This window comes from Zeus faber, assembly GCF_960531495.2.
Source record: "Zeus faber genome assembly, chromosome: 10".
Lineage (NCBI taxonomy): Eukaryota > Metazoa > Chordata > Actinopteri > Zeiformes > Zeidae > Zeus > Zeus faber.
In genome coordinates this window covers 14,813,582-14,832,668 of record NC_137199.1, presented here as the reverse complement: position 1 = coordinate 14,832,668, position 19,087 = coordinate 14,813,582, and the positions used below count along the sequence as shown (strand labels likewise).

The 19,087-nt window shown below is 43.3% G+C and overlaps 1 protein-coding gene across 1 annotated transcript; it reads left to right on the top strand.

Moving 5' to 3' along the window:
• Positions 1-6,661: 6,661 nt before the first annotated feature.
• Positions 6,662-18,813, top strand: LOC307236079 (equilibrative nucleobase transporter 1-like). Its single transcript, XM_080008364.1, has 13 exons — positions 6,662-6,762; positions 7,333-7,667; positions 7,783-7,912; positions 10,582-10,628; positions 10,734-10,810; positions 11,122-11,214; positions 11,432-11,571; positions 11,659-11,783; positions 12,858-13,001; positions 13,160-13,267; positions 15,048-15,234; positions 15,507-15,630; positions 17,344-18,813. The coding sequence occupies exons 2-13, from the start codon at positions 7,481-7,483 to the stop codon at positions 17,482-17,484; spliced, it is 1,503 nt and encodes a 500-aa protein (XP_079864490.1). The 5' UTR covers positions 6,662-6,762; positions 7,333-7,480; the 3' UTR covers positions 17,485-18,813.
• The last annotated feature ends 274 nt before the right edge of the window (positions 18,814-19,087 follow it).

Below are 19,087 nucleotides of genomic sequence, written 5' to 3'. Positions count from 1 at the left end.
GACCTTGGGTCAACTGAAATAAAGTCGTGAGCAGTTGTGATAAAACCTTGTTTTTACCTACGCAGACATCACATTTGATCAACTGTTTTGACTAGATTGTTTACCCAAGACCTTGATGAACAACTTTTCTATTGACAAAACAGTTTGTAAAAATATTCTAGTGTGTGCTATGACAACATTTCTGGCGGCAACACAAAATAAGAAAACACTTTATATCCTGTGTGTTTTGGATCAATCTAAAAGCTGCATAATGATACTGACCAAACATGATGGCATATCAATGTAGCTGTGATTTTCCTTTATATAGATATATGAGCTACTTTGGAGTAAGAGTGTGTTAAGTTGATTATATTTAGATAAATATCAGACCACACCAAAATCACAGCGCATCTCTTGAGGTTCAGCAGGGACTCTAGTGGGTTAAAGATAGCTTTACATGCCTGATAACAGACAGGTCAAAGAGGTCCGACTCAGCCACCTCAAGGGGAAATTCTCCAGAGGTGAGCGACACAAGGAAGATTATGTGAGTGACATCAAAAGAGGTGACGTGGAGGACGCTCAGGATGATGGATGTTCCTGGTTAGAAGTGGTGTATATACCACTGCATAGCATTTCTCACTCAAAGAAACCAGAATAATTGTGTGTGCACCTTCTGTCTGGACCAGACATGACGAAACAGGCTAACAGGTGTCCATGTATGCTTTCGGGTGCGTCAAATAGCTTTGTGTGAGATCGAAGAAATGTTCCATCAGTTTCACGTCTCAAGAGAATGATCGCAACAAGCACTTCTTATGGCAGAAAAATCAGACGGTACATCTCTTTGGTGCAATGTCTTCCCTGGGATGTGCAAACAGTATACATGAGAACTTGCAACAGACATCCAAACAAAGGGCCTTGTTTTTTGTGAGACACAAAGCGTGAGGTTTTCACTGGAGTGTACAAAGGGATTGCTTCACATTCAACATCACACTGAAAGACCAACCTCCCACACACCGTGGAAGTAGTCGTTGGGATGACCCGCTGCCTGAACATCTGTGACCACAGTAGGAGCATTGGAGAAAAAATCTCGTCAATCTGGGGAAAATAGAGATAGCCAGATGCTATGTGCCTGCCAACTTTGGGAAAGGTAGTGAAAGGGGAACTGCATCATTTCTCGGATGCAAGCGCCATTGGGTATGGACGGTGTTCTGATCTGAGACTTAAGAACGAGGAAGGACACGTTGACTGTGCTTTCATCGTGAGAAAAGCTTGCGTGTCTCCCACAAAGGTCACCGGTATTCCAAGGTTAGAACTGACAGCAGCAGTGCTCTCAGCCACAGTGAGTTACATGGTCAGAGAAGAACTGGTTCATAGCAATGTGGAATAGTTATTTTAGACAAGACTTTAAAGTCACCCTGGCATAAATGGATAATGGAGCATTTTCACACTTTTGTTGTAAACGGGGTGCAGAAGATGTCTCCACCAATGAAGACCCAGATCATTTCTGAAAAGGTTCAAACAATGCCAACAAACTGTCAAACAAGTCATCCTGGTCTCAGGCTGTCAGACAAATGTAACCAAGGTACCAATTTTGTAGGTGCCAAAAATGAACCGAATGCATCTCTACAGGAAGTTGAGGCTGAGCAACTGGCAACCTTCCTTTCAGAAAAACAAGTTAATTTGGTCTTGAACGCACCTCATGCAAGTCATGCTGGTGGAGTGTGGGAGCGGCAGATAAGGACACTGAGAAGTGTCCTCAACTCTACACTTTCACTCTCCCCTGGAGGACTTAATGACACTTCCCTGAGGACCCTATTGTATGAGGCTACGGCTATCGTAAACATCCGCCCTTTTACAATGGACAACCTGAACGATCCAAACAGTATAGTTGGAACAACTCACACCTAATCACCTCATCCCCATGCCCCAAGCCCACCACTGCACTACCTCCCCAGGCACGTTTTTCAGAGAGGACTCGTACAGGAAAAAAAGGTGGGGCCAAGTGCAGTATCTGGCAGGAAAGTGCAGTTTCTGGCAGAAAAGTGCAGTATCTGGCAGACCAGTTTCGGAGCCGTTGGATGAAGGAGTCAGACAATGATGGCACATGCCTTAGAGAAACATCCAAGTAAGTGACAGAGGGATACCGCGTGGAGACTTGGAAGAGTCTCATAGACTGCATTGGACAAAGATGGACTTTTAAAGAGAGTCAAGATATTAGTCGGAGTAAGAGATCTGAACGAAAGAGGTGAACGCATAAGCAAAGTAGCTGTGGTAGAACGTCAAGTTCATAAACTAGGTCTTATATTAGAGCCCTCTTAAGCACAATGTACATAGTGTTCCATAAAAAGTAATTTCATATGAGGAAATCATTTGTGTTTTACAATTACTTGTGTGTAAAACACGTAATAATTTTACATGCGTTAAGTTAAGGTTTGTAATGTTATTTCTTATATTGTTATTATTTTGTTATTCCCTGTGAACACTGAAGTTTGGAAGTTTTATTTTGAAAAGACACGGCATGCGTGTAATAAACGGAAAATGACAAAAAAGGAAGAAACAGTGCAGAAACGGTATCCCAGGGAGAGTAGGCTATAACAGGAGTTTAGCTCCAGTCGAGAGCGGCAACAACAGAATAGACGGCGTGAGACCATCAGTCCAGGCTTCTGTTGATTTTAATTACACTTTAGAGGAGTAGTAGAGTAGTAGAGTAAATTTTCAAACCGACTATTGGTTTTTCCTGATGTGTTCAAATATTTGCAGATCTTTGCATATATTTGAAACTCCATTAAAGCAGTTTGAATGTGTAAAAAAATAAACCTGTCAAAAGCCCTGGGGTTGTCAGTAATATAATTGCATATTCAACTTCAATTATTATATTTACAGCTTAGTAATTTCATTTGCAAAGTATTGACTACATTTTTTTATAATAACATATCACGATTGATTGGTACAAATCATCATCCCGTCCTCTGCTAAAACATTGTGTACATATTTACAGAGATTTACCATGATTTTAAAGGAGACAAAGCAGGACTTGACAAATGAAACATTAAAATAATGTGTTTACTGTTGGTCGAGGTTCATCTTCACGTGATCCAGTCTGTCACACATGACATTTAGTAACTCTGTGTCTTTCGGCAAGGCCTGTCCCCGAAATACAGAAGTGGCAAATACGTACTGGCACGGCATCACAGGAAGCAAGATGGAGGAAGGTATCCCATGCTTCATTTCATAATCATAAAGTTGGGCATATCTTCTTCACAGAAATAGAGCGAGATGTTGACATTCCCCATAACCTGCTGATGTTAGCAGTCCAGAGTGGGTTTGACCTTATGTTAATGTGCATTTTAATTTGTTTAATGGTCTTATAGGCTCAGACAATTACTGTAGCTCCAATCTCTAACATAGCTTTAACAATGATGAAAAGTTGCAATGTTTAGGATATATCATGATATTACTATAACCAAAAAATCCCAATATTAATACGTCATCCACCTGTACGTAAACACATACAACACACACACTTATTGTACATTTATAGCAGCAAATGCACATAAATCTACTCCCCGATTTTAACCACACTCACAATGTATGGGTGATTTGTCTTTTTGAATAATTCAAAACTGTCCACCGGCCAACGCTGTGTTCTAAAATTTTCATCTGGAAGCCCTTCTCTGTTTTAAGGAAGTGGATAGTGAGTGTATGGAGCCATGTCTCATGATGTGATGATGGTGGTAAACCATTCATTGTGAGGTCTCGTGGACATTATTTATAGTGCATCCTTCCCCAAAGTGAAAGTTTGTCCCTGCAGCCTCGGAATGAGCACACGATCCTGTAAAACACCGAGCCCCGATATTGACCACGAGGGCTCAATAAAGACGTTGCTACAGCGCTGCAGCGACAGTCATCAAGCAAAGCAACACCAGAGAGAATAAGTGAATGCAACCTTTATTTGTGACCACAAATAAAGGTTGCATTCACTTATTCTCCCCGGAGAGATTGGTGGTCTTGGATATTTCTTGTAATAATTAAACGCGTGGAAAATTTCAAACGTTTGAAAAGTTGGATTGTTTGAAGTGTTTACTACAGAATGTAGATCGTTTGAGAATTGAGAAGATACTCCATGTAAAATAATATCACCTGAAGACAGTAAAGTGTCTAAAAAGTTGGATAGTTCTCAGAATGTCTCAAGGAAGGTAAAAACCTTTTATTTTATGATGTTGGAGAGCAACTGTTGTTGCTAAAATGTAGTTTGAGAATCTCACAACATACGTCCTGTAATATCGAACTTTTGGGCTTAATAGTTGGAGCACTTCCAGAGCCATCAAACTTCTGGGATAATTCCATCAGATTTTCATTGTTTGGTTAATAATAGGGACAACAATTATGTAAACAAACAATCCCTTAAAAAATAAAATATATTGTTATCGTGATGCTCATCTATGTTTAACTATTAGACAGACTCCCTGAAGGGATTGTATCAAGGGTCTGTGTCCTAATGCTCCACTCGCCCTTACGGCATCCGAAAGAAAGAATAACAGAACACCAATGTGGCTGCGTCAGGGCCAGTTCTGAGCATATGGCCGTAGGCCTATAGGCGGTCGCCTAGGCCTGCCAATCATCCATGGGGGCGCAAAGCCAAGAAGAGGAATTAAAAATGGAAGAATATTTTTAGAACACAAAATAAATAAAAGATGAGGGGTGCATCCAGATGTTATTTGTTTTAAGAACAAAGTAAAAACCCGTCCTCTCACCACCCCGGCCAACCACCACAGACACAAATGGTTGCGATTGGCTCTTTTGAAGTTGGGAAATTTAAAATTGCCCGAGACCGTGTTAAGTTTAACAAGGTTGGATTTTATTTTGCCAATGGAAAGGAATAAAGCAAAGCAGCTGAGGTTCCCGGACCGGGGTATTCGCCACGAGAGTTCACTCCTTGGACAGAGCCTGGGGGACACAGGGCAGGTGAAAGACTCAGGCAGTTTCACAGCCAGGAAGTGGTTAGCAGAGGTTAGTTCAGAGGACTCGCTCGCTGAACTCCTAAACCCTAGCCTGTAGCTCCTGTTGCCAAACAAAAAGAAGGAAAAAAACAGCCCTTCACCCAAAATCATCCAGAGGTCCCCTAAGGGAGTCTTCACCAATACAACAGGCCGGCTGCTTATCCTACTTGGACTCAGCATATCTGCCAGTGTGCTGGGAGATCCCTCCCCTCTCTTCACGACGTACAGTAGGGACTGTGAGGCTTAAGTGGGCAGGTAAATGGGTCGGTTGCAATCCCCTGCCAGGTGTTTGCTATTCCCAGGAAGCGGCTGGGAATGTTAATATTGATTAGCAATGACTTTCCCCAACTGCACTCTACCTGCCGACTTTGACCCTCCATGGTCCTGCTGTTCTTCACCAGCCCGTCGGGAGTGCTGGGGTTCTCCTGGCACTTCACAACACGCGCGCACAGCATTACAATACTAAAATACAGACCAAAGGAAAAAAAACAAAACAGTGGAAAATGTATTGGTATGTCTCGTCAAAATTTAAAATGGATAAGAAACGGTGTAAAAAATAAGAAGTACAAAAAATGCTGGTGTTGCTTCACTTGAGGAAAGCCAGCCATTTACTTGCATAACAATTCACCAGAATGCAGAAATAAAGGTCTCTGAAACAAGATTTCCTCCTTGGGGAGGGTGCGGGGAACCCTCTACAGATCTCACCGAGGGCTCCAAAGGGGTCAGAGCCGGCCCTGGTCTGCGTGACTAAAAATCAAACAAACACGCCTTTCATTTTTCAGGAGGGAGTGTGTGTTGATGCTACAGGGTGGCACAACTTCTGCAATGATAAGAAAAGGAAGCTCAACTTTCGCAAGTGGAAAATTGCGTAATAGATTTGTAGATTTGTCAGTGAGACAACAGTGAAGTTTGACATGTTGAAATAGTAAAACTACATGTAATTAGCTGTTTGATTCAGAATTTGGCCTGTGTATGTGCTGGTTGTTGACTTGCTGTTTTCATTTTCTCAATGTGAGGATGCTTCGTGCAAGGTCCTTCGTTTTTCACTAGACCCTTTAAGAAGAAGGTCCAGGCCGAACATTTGACACTGCTTCAGCGAGACACATGGCCTGTGGCAGGGTGGTTAGTCATGGGTTGCGCTTGCCTTCATTGAAGACAGTATTTACTGGAGACGACCTGTGATATGGGTCTTTGTGAGCGATGCCTGAAGCTGAAGCCCCCCTTCAAGAATGCACCCAGAGCACGGGCGCATTTTTCATATTCATTACTCACAGGATAATTAACCTTAGTTTTAAGTGATAATCCATAAAATCCTCTGTGTTGGGTGGGTTACACTACAGGTCCCGGAATTCCGTCCGAAACCTGGGATATATGAATATATGAAATATAGGATTCTCTGACAAAATAGTCGAATAATGGATTTTCACTTTTAGAACTTTTGTTTTAAATGATCCCCCGCCTTTTACTTTGAGTGAGCAAAATTATTTGGAGTAAATCCAGACCCATCTGGATCGCGTCCCGAAACTCTCTCGTTAATTGCCTTTCTTGCTGGTGTCCTGACAAGTTTTTTCAAAGAACAAGAAACTGTTTACCATCTGCGCCAGCGGAAGGAGGCCAGAGGGGGCGAGGAGAGAGGGAAAAGGGAAAAGGGGAGTCGACCAGAGGAGGAGGCAGAGTGTAAGGGGAAGGAAAGTACATCTATATAAAGAAAGAAGGAAGAGGCGAGAGGTGGAAAAGTGTCTTGAGTGTAGCTGGGAAAAGAAGTCTGGGACAGAGCTGTATCGTGAGTATTACAGAGCATGTGCGAATCAGTTTCTCTTCGATCCAGTTCATGACACGTTTAAATGGTTTTCCTATCCAATGTCTTTGTGGTTAACTAAGGGGGAAGACTTTTACTAAGACTTTTTTTTCAATGCGGTTTTGAGTTGAGTGTTTCGTATGATGGGTCCTGATTCCATCAATGTGAGGTTCAGAATCGGCATTAAAACTGATCTGAATGGATAAAACTACGTAGAATGAGGAAGCTGTCTAATGTATCGAGTAGTCATCCGCCCCCTTGTTTTGAAAGAGCTGCGCAAATATTTTGGATCGGAGCAGTACATTTTTTTGCCCAGATGTTTTTACTTGTGGCTCATGCCTTGCGTGTTATACAGCCCTAAATCGAACCGTCTGTGTGTTGTGTTTTTTGGTTTTTTTTACCCAAAAGGAAAATGTGATCCTTTTATAAGTCATTCAAATTATTTGGATGTGATTATGCAGGAAGTTTAATTTGCTTTAGAACTATAGGATGGGATTTTTAATGCCACTGAAGACTCTAAAAACAAATGACAAGATTTTATTTTTCTTTCCTCAGGTGTGTGTGTTTGTGTCTGTAATTGTGCATTTGTGGATGTGTGTGTGTTGAAGTAGAGTCCATACAAGTAGAGTGTGTGTGTGTGTGTGTGTGTGTGTGTGTGTGTGTGTGTGTGTGTGTGTGTGTGTGTTTGTGAGAGAGAGAGAGGATGCTGGGGTGCGGGGGACGCTCCGGGGTGCGTCGCTGGTTCACCCTGGTCACCGGCCTGGTGGAGTGCCTGTGTTTCGCCGGGGCTGTTTTCGGATTTGCTTCCCTGGTGTTTGTCCTCAAGACGGACGGTTACTTCAGCGACCTGTGTGTCAACGCCACAGAAGTCAACGGAACGCAAGTCGTCGGTCAGTGGTTGCTTTTTTTAAAATTTTTTTATCATACACGTACATTCACAGGCAGAGTTATGACCTTCATTCACCTCTCTGACCTTCATCTCCTCCACCTGTATCCTCCACTCAGACTGCAGCGGACAGGATGAGCAGTTCTCGCTGGTGTTCACCGTTGCCGCCTTCATGAACAACTTCCTGACGCTACCCAGTGGTTTCCTGTTTGACCGCTTCGGAACCACCGTGGCTCGGCTGTTGGGAATGTGAGTCCAGCCTTTAATGTTTACGAGGCACTGAAAGAAGAGGCGGTGGCCGTGGTGAGGGTTCTGAGAATTGAACCAAAATGCTGGTTTGTTGTCCCATACAAGCCTACTTTTGCTTCATTTCGCCTACAGTTTGGGGATTGTGCTGGTCATTATCCAGCTACTGTCGTAATAATAAGCTTATTGTTATTCAAGTTCAAGTTCAAGAGATTATTTTTCACATACATACACGTATGGTCATGCATATATGCACATACGCACATAAGCTCTATAAGCTATTGCTCTCTACAGTGGGATATGATTGCAAAAAATAATTGAAATCTAATTTCAATTACCAAGGCACTTCATTTGTATTATCAAATGTGTTCCCATTTTGCACATAGCTTTGCATTCACTGCTTTTCCATTAGTTCCATTTCTCACATCAGTTAACTCGCAGTGTTGATTATTTTACAGAGCCTGCAATTCCAAATCCTCTTCACTGCTGGGCTTTGGGGAAAATGACTTAGTTCATTCTTGGAAACATTTGCGCATGAAAATGACAACATGCCACGCGTAACGTCTCAGTTGAAGCTGAAGTATCGGTTGCACACCAAAACACATACCACTATTATCTGCACAACTGGTGATTTTTGTAGGTGCGAGGCGCAAACAACGACTCCCCTCTTTCTAGTTGCTCCACAACGTGAAATGCTTTCTATAGAATGTTAATTAATCCTGCACTGGAGAGAACAAGATCAATTCTTAAGCTTCTTACTTGCCGTAAACGTTGGCCTATAGAACCGAAATAAAACCGCTGCCACAGACTAACGCAGCTGACCGGACGCCAGGTAATTCTATTTGTTGGCCGTGATTCAGAGTCCTGGCCTTGCATTATCAGAATCAGTAATGACCAGAACAAAAATCAATTCGCTGGCGGCAGACAGGCCCATCTGCTCTCTCTTTTTCAAATTTACCTCTCACTCTCCTTCCCACACTCTTTTTTTCCCTCACTCTTTGTTTTTTCTCTCATTTCCTGTTATTTGTTATTTCCCTCCGGGGGGGATTCTCATGTCTACTTGCAGCCCCCCACCCTGCACATTCTTATGGATGCACGCACGCACGCAAGCACACACGCACAAACACACACACACACACTAACAGATTGGAATGGAATCCCCAGCCAAAATGGTGTATGTGGTCGATTGAAGTGATGGGGAGCAGGCTTGAGGGCTGCCCCCTTAGGTTGACGAGACGAATCATCAGTCGGAATGATCCAGTGATTCAAAGATTCGATTCAACGACTGAGATTCAAGTCGAGCCGTCGTTTTCTTTCAGTCAGTTTGCATTACAATAAGATACAGATAGAAGCCCCCCCTCCCTCCAAATATGTCGAATAGTCGCATTGAACAGCCAAATCCAGGTACAGGAGTCAGGTACAGCCCTAGAAGGCTTTGTGTGAATATGTGTGGTGGTGGCTGTTCCGAATCGCCCCGTCAAGAAATACGTGGCTGGAAGGCATCGGGAAGAAGGAGAAAGAGCACCGAGGCTGAAAGGCCAAGGGAATCATGTGAGAAAGCATCTTGCCGCACAGTTAATTCCTGAGCGTCCGGGAGGACAAAGCTGTGGTTGCCGGGAGGTGGGAGGGCTGCAGGGCAGCAAACCGGGAAAGTTGGGCAACACAGCGACGAACAAGACACAGAAAACCGCAAAAATGGAGAAAAAAACAAAGGCTCAACAAGGGTTAAGCTTAAGCTTAAGGTTGAGGGTTAAGTGTTAGACAAGGTAATTATTTTCTTTTGAAAAAGACTTAAAAGCAGAAGGAAGATAAAATGTGGAGGAAATGTGGAAAGGAAACGTTTGCGTGTGGCTTTCAATGTCAGATGTCTGTGGAATCGAGTGTTATCTGTATTGCTTTAGATAAGATAAACCATCTCATTTTGTGGAATCGGGCTGTTCAGTGTAAAAAATGTATGTGACACTTTGTTTGGGTTTTGCAAGGTAGTTGGTTAACACCTGCCACTCACAATAATTATGTACAGTACATGAATATGCGTGTGTGCCTGGGTGCGCGTCTTTGTGTGTGTGTGTGTGTGTGTGTGTGTGTGTTGTAGGGGTGCAGTCTTTGATGAGGGTAGCTAAGGTCACCATTAGAACCAATGTTAATGTGACACAGAGCCAATCACAAACCAATACTCCCAACCACCTCAGAAAACCTTTATCATAAATTCTTAGTCATTGCATGCGCACGCACACACACACACACACACACACACACACACACACACACACACACACACACAGACAGACAGACAGACAGACAGACAGACAGACAGATGTGCACGAACCTCCTCCCTTTCTCTGGCTTTAGGTTAGTCATCTCTCAAAGTGTGATAACAACCTTCTGGGAAGGCAGAGAGGGAGGTATTTTGGTATTTTGCTCCTGGAAAAATAATGCTCACGTTGGCTTAAGGCTTTCCAAACAGTTCAGGATACCGCGGGTTCCAGTGAAAAAATGAGGGTGGAAGAAAAAATAAATTAAGTTGAAGACATTTTTATGGTTATGTACAAGCTACGCCCTTTTAAAATATTTATTCTCAGATTCAAATGACCTTTCGATTGGAATTCTGGGACTTAGTAGCGTGATCCACCCAACCCGCCTCACTCGTTCTTGTCTTTTTCTTCCACCAGATGTCTTTATTCCTGCGGCGCCCTTTTTGTAGCCTTCTCAAGTTCAGGTACGTGTCTTTCATCCTTTTTGTCATGCCACAGGAACGTTGTGACACCACTGACCAGTGACGGCTGTGTGTGCATTACTGACCGTTGATTTTTTTCTCCATCAGCTTTGTCCATCCTCCTCTTCCCTGCTCTCACTTTCATCGCAGTAGGTGGCATCCTGATGCTGATGACCAATATGCAGGTATTATGGACTAAAAGACTACAAAAATACTTTCTACTACAATATATCATTGATGTTATCATTAATATTTCTGAAAAGAAGTTCTCGCTGAAAGTCGAATAGGAATCTTGGTCATTCATGTTGATATCCATCTCCGAAGTAGAACTACAGTATCTATAGTCCGAGTCAAACTTTCTGTGTGATTCACTTTCAAATGTGTGATTAATACTGACCCAGGTTTTGTTGCCCCCTTCTGCTGGCTCTGCTGCCGTTTCAGCCATTGAACCACTGAACTAAAAGCATCATTAATAGTGGAAGTATCTGTGCCGTAGGTGGGGAACCTGTTTGGATCCCACCGTTCCACCATCATTACGCTCTACAACGGAGCCTTTGACTCCTCCGCGGTGCTCTTCCTCATCATCAAGGTACGTCAAACACAACAGTAATAATGCAATGATGCGCTCATGCATTCTAATCCTCATTATTCTGAGTATTTTGAGAATTATTCGAGAGTTGCATGAACCAATTCATCACTTTTCATTTGAAGATCACTCGCTGAGGAATGACTGAAATCGTTCAAGGTCTCAAGGTCTAAATTGATGAGCAAAAACTCAAATCTTGTCTCCGTGTCTCCCACTCTAGCTGTTATTTGAGTCAGGTGTCTCCCTGATGGTTTCCTTCCTCATCCTGGCGGTGTGTGGCTTCATTCACGTGCTCAGGACCTTCCTCCTGCTGCCGAAGGACAAAATCCCCTACCCTCTGCCCGACGACTACACTTATGGGTAAGGGACAGTTAAGTGACGATCATCGTCGAATGTGTACTTGCTTCGATTCTGTGTCTGACTCCTGTGTTGCTCTTTCCCCGTCAGACTGACCTGCAGCAAAAAAGAGTCGTTCAGTCCGGAGCAGACGCTACCCAACAACAACATACAGGAGGACAAAAACACACAAGAAGAGATGCTCTACAAGGACGGTTCAGAAGGTCCTCAAAAAGGTTGATATTACTTTCACACCGAAATTATCGGGTTGACCCAGGTTTTTCAAACCCAGGTTTTTGAAACCTGGGTCAACCTGCTAAAAATAGGCGATTGACACCTTTCCTATTGCCAGGATAAATGCTTTTTTTTTTCTGGTGCATCACGTTCGATGTCATGAACATGTCGGAAAAGAGGCGTGTCATGGTTCCAGTGTGATTGGGAACATAACAGTAGAGGAGACAGCAACTTAAACAAACAATGACATAAAACTGTAAAACTTGGAAAAGTATTTTGAGCCGTTCAAAAGAATCTGATCGTTCATGAATGACCCAACAATACAGCAGAAGCAGCATGGTGCACCGGCCGCTGTGCGCACGGTCCTTCGGCAGCGGGGAGCGGGTACCGGCTGGGGGCGATGTTGGAGTAGCTCTAAGCCCGGCGGGGAGCGCGGGAGTTCTCCGCTGTGATCCCCACACTCACAACATTTTATGGTCCCACATGCAGGAAAAAAGTCAATAATTTCTGATTTTGGATTCTGAATGGGATATGAAATGATTGAATGATACACGGATATTCCTGTCTATTTATACGCCAACGTCGGGAACTTCAACGTGCGTCGCATCCTGTAGGTAAAGGGGCCAAAAAAAAGCGGGTCGACCCGGGTGTCCTGTTCACATCAGAGCTGATCGGAGATGGAGCTGAATTAAACCTGTGTCTATTGCCTGGCCTTTGACCCGGGACTGAGACCCAGGTTTTTCCTTTCACACTGATGACAAATGCCAGTTTGGTTGGCCAGTTTCCCTTAATTCACATTTCAAAACAACAAATAGACACCATACAAAGAAGCAGCACCACACACATACAGGACCTTGTCCATAAGAGTAAATAAACAGTAACTCTCATGTCTTCACGCATCCGTTCACATAGCAGTGATGGGAAGAGGTTTGAGAAACCTTTTTTATGCTAAACTACGTTAAATGTTAGGAGATATAATGGTCACTCCCATCTGCCCAATTGTATTCTGAAAGCCCTGTTAATAGTCTGCCCTTTACCCCAACTCCTTTGACTTTTGGTTTGTTTCTGCACCTCAGAGAGAAGCTTCCGTGCATGTGTGCTGTCCAGGTTCTTCCTGTGGCACCTGGTGTGGCTGTCGGTGATGCAGCTCAGACATTACCTGTTCATCGGCACGCTCAACCCCATGCTGCAGAGACTGACGCTGGGGGAGCCCTCACTGGGTAAACACACGCACACATACCACCAGCCACCAGCCATTTCACATTCACAAGACAGAATTACCTTAATATTATATACTCAGTGTAATTGTTGATTCCATTCTACTGTATTTCATTGCTTTTGAGCTGTGTCTTATCATTGCTTGTCTGTTCGTGCTCAGTGAGCCAGTACACCAATGCGTTTGCCATAACCCAGCTGTGTGGCGTGCTGTGCGCTCCCTGGAACGGCCTCATCATGGACAGACACAAGGGAAAGCCCCGTGCGCCAGGTACCACGTCAGCCAGCACTCAACACAAATTCTAACTTCTGACCTCCAGGCAAAGTCTAATTTGTTTAAAGGGCCTCGTCACCAGCCCGGGTCTCCACACACTTTGCATTAAAAGCTGCAAGACAAAAAAGATAGACAAGTCATAACATAAACGGGGTAAAATATGGGCACGCACTGACAAACACAATACAAATGAATGAAGGCAAAACAATAGTTGTGGTTATTCCATCATGCATGCTGTAGTAATCTGTCCAGCCCGTCCCAGTTTAAAAAACTAAACCATTGTGAGAAGAGATGTCGATCTTGATTTGAATATTACAGTGGCCCTGAGAGCTCAACGCACTGCAACTTAAGAAAACACATGCAAATAGACAAAACACAAGGAAATTACGAAAAAGACTACCGCATTAGCAGAAAACACAACTGCATTAACAGAAAACACGACTGCATTAACAGAAAACACAAACGCATTAACAGAAAACACAACCGCAAAACCACATCACGAAAGTGAGCCACACGATTAAGGAAGTGAGCCACACCAAATGCACTGATTGATCTTCAATAAAATGTAGTAAACTATATTTTTTTGTGTCTGTAATTATATATAAGAATTTATACAAAGATTTGATCCTTCGCGAACTTCATCACACTATCACAAAGCCAGTAGAAGCTGTTTTCTCTGGAACAGCGCACTGAAATGGCTCAAGAGAAAACTGTGGATTGATAGAAAGTTGTTTTTTATATTTATTAATTGCATGGAGGACGCAGACGGAGGATTTGAACACGGTGGTCTTATGTGGCACGATTGGTCTGTGATAATTGCAGCTCCAGGTTATTACTTGTATAAATTCTTATATATAAAATTACAGACACAAAATAATTGAGTTGAACTTATTTGATTGCAGATAAATCAGTGCATCCGGTGTGGCTCACTTCCATAATCATGTGGCTCACTTCCCTAATGTGGTTTTGCCGTTATGCAAAATGTGTTTGTGTTTTCTGTTAAACCGGTTGTGTTTTCTGTTAATGCGGTTGTCTTTTCTGTTAATGCCGTTGTGTTTACTGTTAATGCGGTTGTGTCTACTGTTAATGCGTTGGTGTTTTCTGTTAATTCAGTTCTGTTTTCTGTTAATGCAGTTCTGTTTTCTGTTAGTTCAGTTGTCTTTTCTGTTACTTCGGTTGTCTTTTCTGTTAATGCCATTGTCTTTTCTGTTAATGCTGTTGTCTTTTCTGTTAATACGTTTGTGTTTTCTGTTATTTGCTTGTGTTTTGTCTATTTGCATGTGTTTTCTTATGTTGCAGAACGTTTAGCTCTCAGGGCCACTGTAGGAATATGTTGACTGAAGCGGCTACTGTTGTAGTTGCAAAAAGTGCATTTTCAAAAACAGGGAGCACTGTCAACATAGGATCTGCCAACAAGTCCATTTCTGTTGACTTTAGTGATAACCAAAGAGAGTCCAACGAGTGCAGAGCAATGACTTTGTTGTTTATGGACTGATGTCATGTTAATACGGTGGCTATTTGAGGCTTTACAAAGTCAACTCTCAATGCCCTCCACACTGCATCAGCTCCAGTGCAGAGAGCCCAGGATGGCTGTGATATTGTCCTGCTTACTACTTGTGGCACGTTGTGACACATTCTGAATAAGCTGAAGATTCCTTGCAGCTGCTGTAGGAGGTCTGCCCTCTCTGCGGGGCAGACCTGTAATAGGTCATGAAGACAGAACATGTTCTATACATCTGACGTGTGTGTGTGCGTGCGTGCGTTCGTGCGTGTGTAGGTGAGAGTGAGCGTGAGGCCGACATGCGGGCCTCGGTGCTGTCGCTGTTCTTGACGGCGCTGCAGTGTGTGCTGTTCTCGGTGTGCGCCTCCCTCCCGGTCCTTTCCCTCCAGTACCTCACCTTCGTCCTGCAGGTCCTCAACCGATCCTTCCTGTACGGAGGCAACGCTGCCTTCATCAGTGTGGCGTAAGTCACACAGACACACACACACACACACACAAACACACACACACATAATATAACATACTGGATGTTTGCATTTACCTTACCTAATTACATCCTTTACTTTTTGATTGTGGTTGAAAACATTCCCCATTCTACTCGGAGGGCACGGATGTGCCGATGTTGCTGCTGATGCCAAGAAGAGGTGTGAGATGTGATGAAATCATCTGTGTTCCTCTCACTGATTTCCTGTTGTGTGTGTGTGTGTGTGTGTGCGCGCGTGCGTGTTAGTGTAGGTTCCCACCGTGTCACTTTGGCAAGCTGTATGGTCTGGTCATGGCTCTGTCTGCCGTGGTCTCCTTGCTGCAGTACCCATGCTTTGCGCTGGTCAAAGGCTTCCTGGGAGGAGACCCACTTTATGTGAGTGTCCCAGCATCACTTTCTTTACTGGAACCAAAACACACATCTGCCCCTTTTTTTGTTCACACAGAAAGGTCTCTGTGTCCTTCTGTTTCCTGTGAGTTCTTTCTAATCTCTCTCTCTCTCTCTCTCTCTCTCTCACCGCATTCCAAATTATTATGCAAATTATATTTTTCTCTGATTTTCCTAAATAGTCGATGCAAATGACAGTCAGTATAATTTTCAATTCATCAACCGTTAGGGTATAATTCGAATGTAATTGAACAAACCTCCCAATGATAACAGTATCAGAGCTGCTGTTTTGATGCAAACTGCCTCCCACCCTCATAGATCTTTTGCTTGAGGATGCTCCAAAGGTTCTCAATAGGGTTGAGGTCAGGGGAGGAAAGGGGCCACACCATGAGTTTCTCTCCTTTTATGCCCATAGCAGCCAATGACAGAGGTATTCTTTGCAGCATGAGATGGTGCATTGTCAGGCATGAAGATGATTTTGCTACGAAGGCACGATTCTTCTTTTTGTACCATGGAAGAAAGTGGTCCGTCAGAAACTATATACTTTGCCGAGGTCATTTTCACACCTTCAGGGGCCCTAAAGGGGCCTACCAGCTCTCTCCCCATGATTCCCGCCCAAAACCTGACTCCGCCACCTCCTTGCTGATGTGGCAGCCTTGTTGGACATGGGGGCCATCCACCAACCATCCACTACTCCATCCATCTGGACTGTCCAGGGTTGCACGGCACTCATCTGTAAACAAGACATGAAGACTCATGAAAATGAGTCTTCATGTATTTCTGGGCCCACTGAAACCGTTTCTGCTTGGGAGCATTGGTTAGGGTTGGACCAATAGTAGGTTTATGCACAACTGCAAGCCTCTGGAGGATCCTACACCTTGAGCTTCGTGGGACTCCAGAGGCACCAGCAGCTTCAAATACCTGTTTGCTGCTTTGTAATGGCATTTTAGCAGCTGCTCTCTTAATCCCATGAATTAGTCTGGCAGAAACCTTCCTCATTATGCCTTTATCTGCACAAACATGTCAGCCACAAATCTTTTCACAGTACAATGATCACGCTTAAGTTTTCGTGAAACATCTAATGATTTCATACCTTGTCCAAGGCAATGCACTATTTGAGGCTTTTCGGCAGCAGAGAGATCCTTTTTCTTTCCCATATTGCTTGAAAGCTGTGGCCTGCTGAATAATGTGGAACATCCTTCTTAAGTAGTTTTCCTTTAATTGGGCTCACCTGGCAAACTAATTATCACAGGTGTCTGAGATTGATTTCAGTGATCCAAAGAGCCCTGAGACACAAAACCATCCATGAGTTTAATTGAAAAACAAAACATTAAATGTTTATGACACTTAAATCCAATTTGCATAATCATTTGGAACGGGGTGTAATGGCATCTATAGATATAATTATATCGGTATATAATTATATCTATATAATTATATATAATGGTATACAAAATGACACTTAAAATGGCAGTTGTCAACTCTGCATCCTCACTGCACTGGATGGTGGATTCCTCCCTTTGTGGCCCTATCTCAGGGTTTCTTCCATTCTTAGTCTTTTCAGGGAGTTTTTCTCTTACCCAGGTGGTGGTTAAGACAAGGGGGTGCCGTGGATGTCTTTGTGAAATGTCCCTTTCAGACTGTGCTCTGAGTAAGGGCTACAGAAATAAACTTGACATCTTTTCTATGCTCTATCTCCAGGTGAACATAGCCCTCACACTGCTGAGCCTGCTGGCCTTCATCCATCCGCTCTATGTCTTCCTGCACTGCCGCCGCCTGGCCTGCCAGAGAGCCAAGACCATGGACACATCACCGTGTCCACCTAGTGCCCCCCTCAAATGAAACGGGAATCAAGGAGTTCCCCGCCAAACCGAAGACGGTCGTGATGTGACCTTAGTTGGACACTGAGAGGTGCTGACATACTGGAAGCCGTTGTTCCCAGTTTCCTTGGAAAACCCTTCAACATGTTCCAAGTGTCTGTGCCGTTCAATGAAGGGTGCAGGTAACACAGTCCTTTCAGAGTGCCAAATTATAATACAATTTTCGGTACAGGCCTTGGTGCTTGACACATTTTTTAACCAATGTTACTTTACATGTTGTATTCACCTGTTAAGCTGTCACAGGCTTATTCAACACACTAGACTGTCAGGGTCTGCCATCTGCTGGCTCCTCAGTGAAATGGAAAGTTGTTCAATACCGCCACAGCATTTGATGTTGATGTACGATACCCTTTTTCCACTGGACAAATCACCCGCTAACCTCTGGCTTTTGTCTTTAGTGGGAAAGGTTACAATCGCCATTCATTCCCGGGACGAATGATTCTGCAGTAGTCAGCCGATCACTGCTGATCATGATTTTTTTCTTTACATGTTGGCGTGTAAACAGACAGAATATCTATGTATCATTCAGTCATTTCAGAGCAGATTCAGGATCCAAAATCTGAAGTTAGTGACTTTTTTTCCCACCAGACCATGGAATTTATTGAGTGTGGGGAGCGCTCCATTGGGACCCGTTTTGACCACTCTATGCGCCTGGAGCGGAGAACCCCCACACTCCCTGCCGGGCTCTTAAGCCACTCCAGCACTCACACTGGAAACATGACACGCCCCTTTTCCGGCATATTTGTGATGTCAGGGGTGACACACCAGAAAAAAAAAGATTGTCATACAATCATACTCGTCTACTGGTAATGAGAACGGCGTCAATCACATATTTTTTGTGGCTTTACCAGTGTTTAAAAAACCTGTATATACACGCTAATTTTGGTGCAAATTGTATAAGATGCATGCTTGTACAACTGCAGAATGGGATCTGGTGCCAAGTGGGAAAATTGTGTCAATACTATATTTGCAGCATAATGCCTTGTTACAATTAAAAACTAAGTATTAAACTTTCAAAGCCTTTTGATCTTTTTGTACGAATGTTGGTATGAAATGCTGGAAATAATTCATTTTACATTTGTTGTGTCACTACATGTGGATCATTTGTAATCAACTGGTCACCAAATTAGTTTTCATCAGGATAATTCTGGTCATTTTGACATGTTTGAGGTGACTTGGTCATCATTTTGGTTCAGTGTCGACATCCCCCATGTGCAGCTAGTACCTCCTGAGCAGGTTTCAGTGAAGAATTTGAATTCATTTCCTCAAAGATGGACACTATGTTTGGAAAAGAAAGGACAATTACTTCCAATGCGAAAATGGAAAATGTCTTGTTTTCTTTTATTGTTTTTTTATAACCATGATCATAAATCATATATTTTGAAATATAAATTACAGTATGAGAGGGTTTTTTTTGATGTTTCCTGGTGATGAAAATGCATATTGGCACATTTATCTTCTCAAGTGTACAGGACAGGCTGAACAATAAAACGCCTCAATGTTTCCAGCGTCCTAAATGTGGAAAGGCTTTAGAACCGACAAATGTCCTCCTCTGAGCTTGGTTT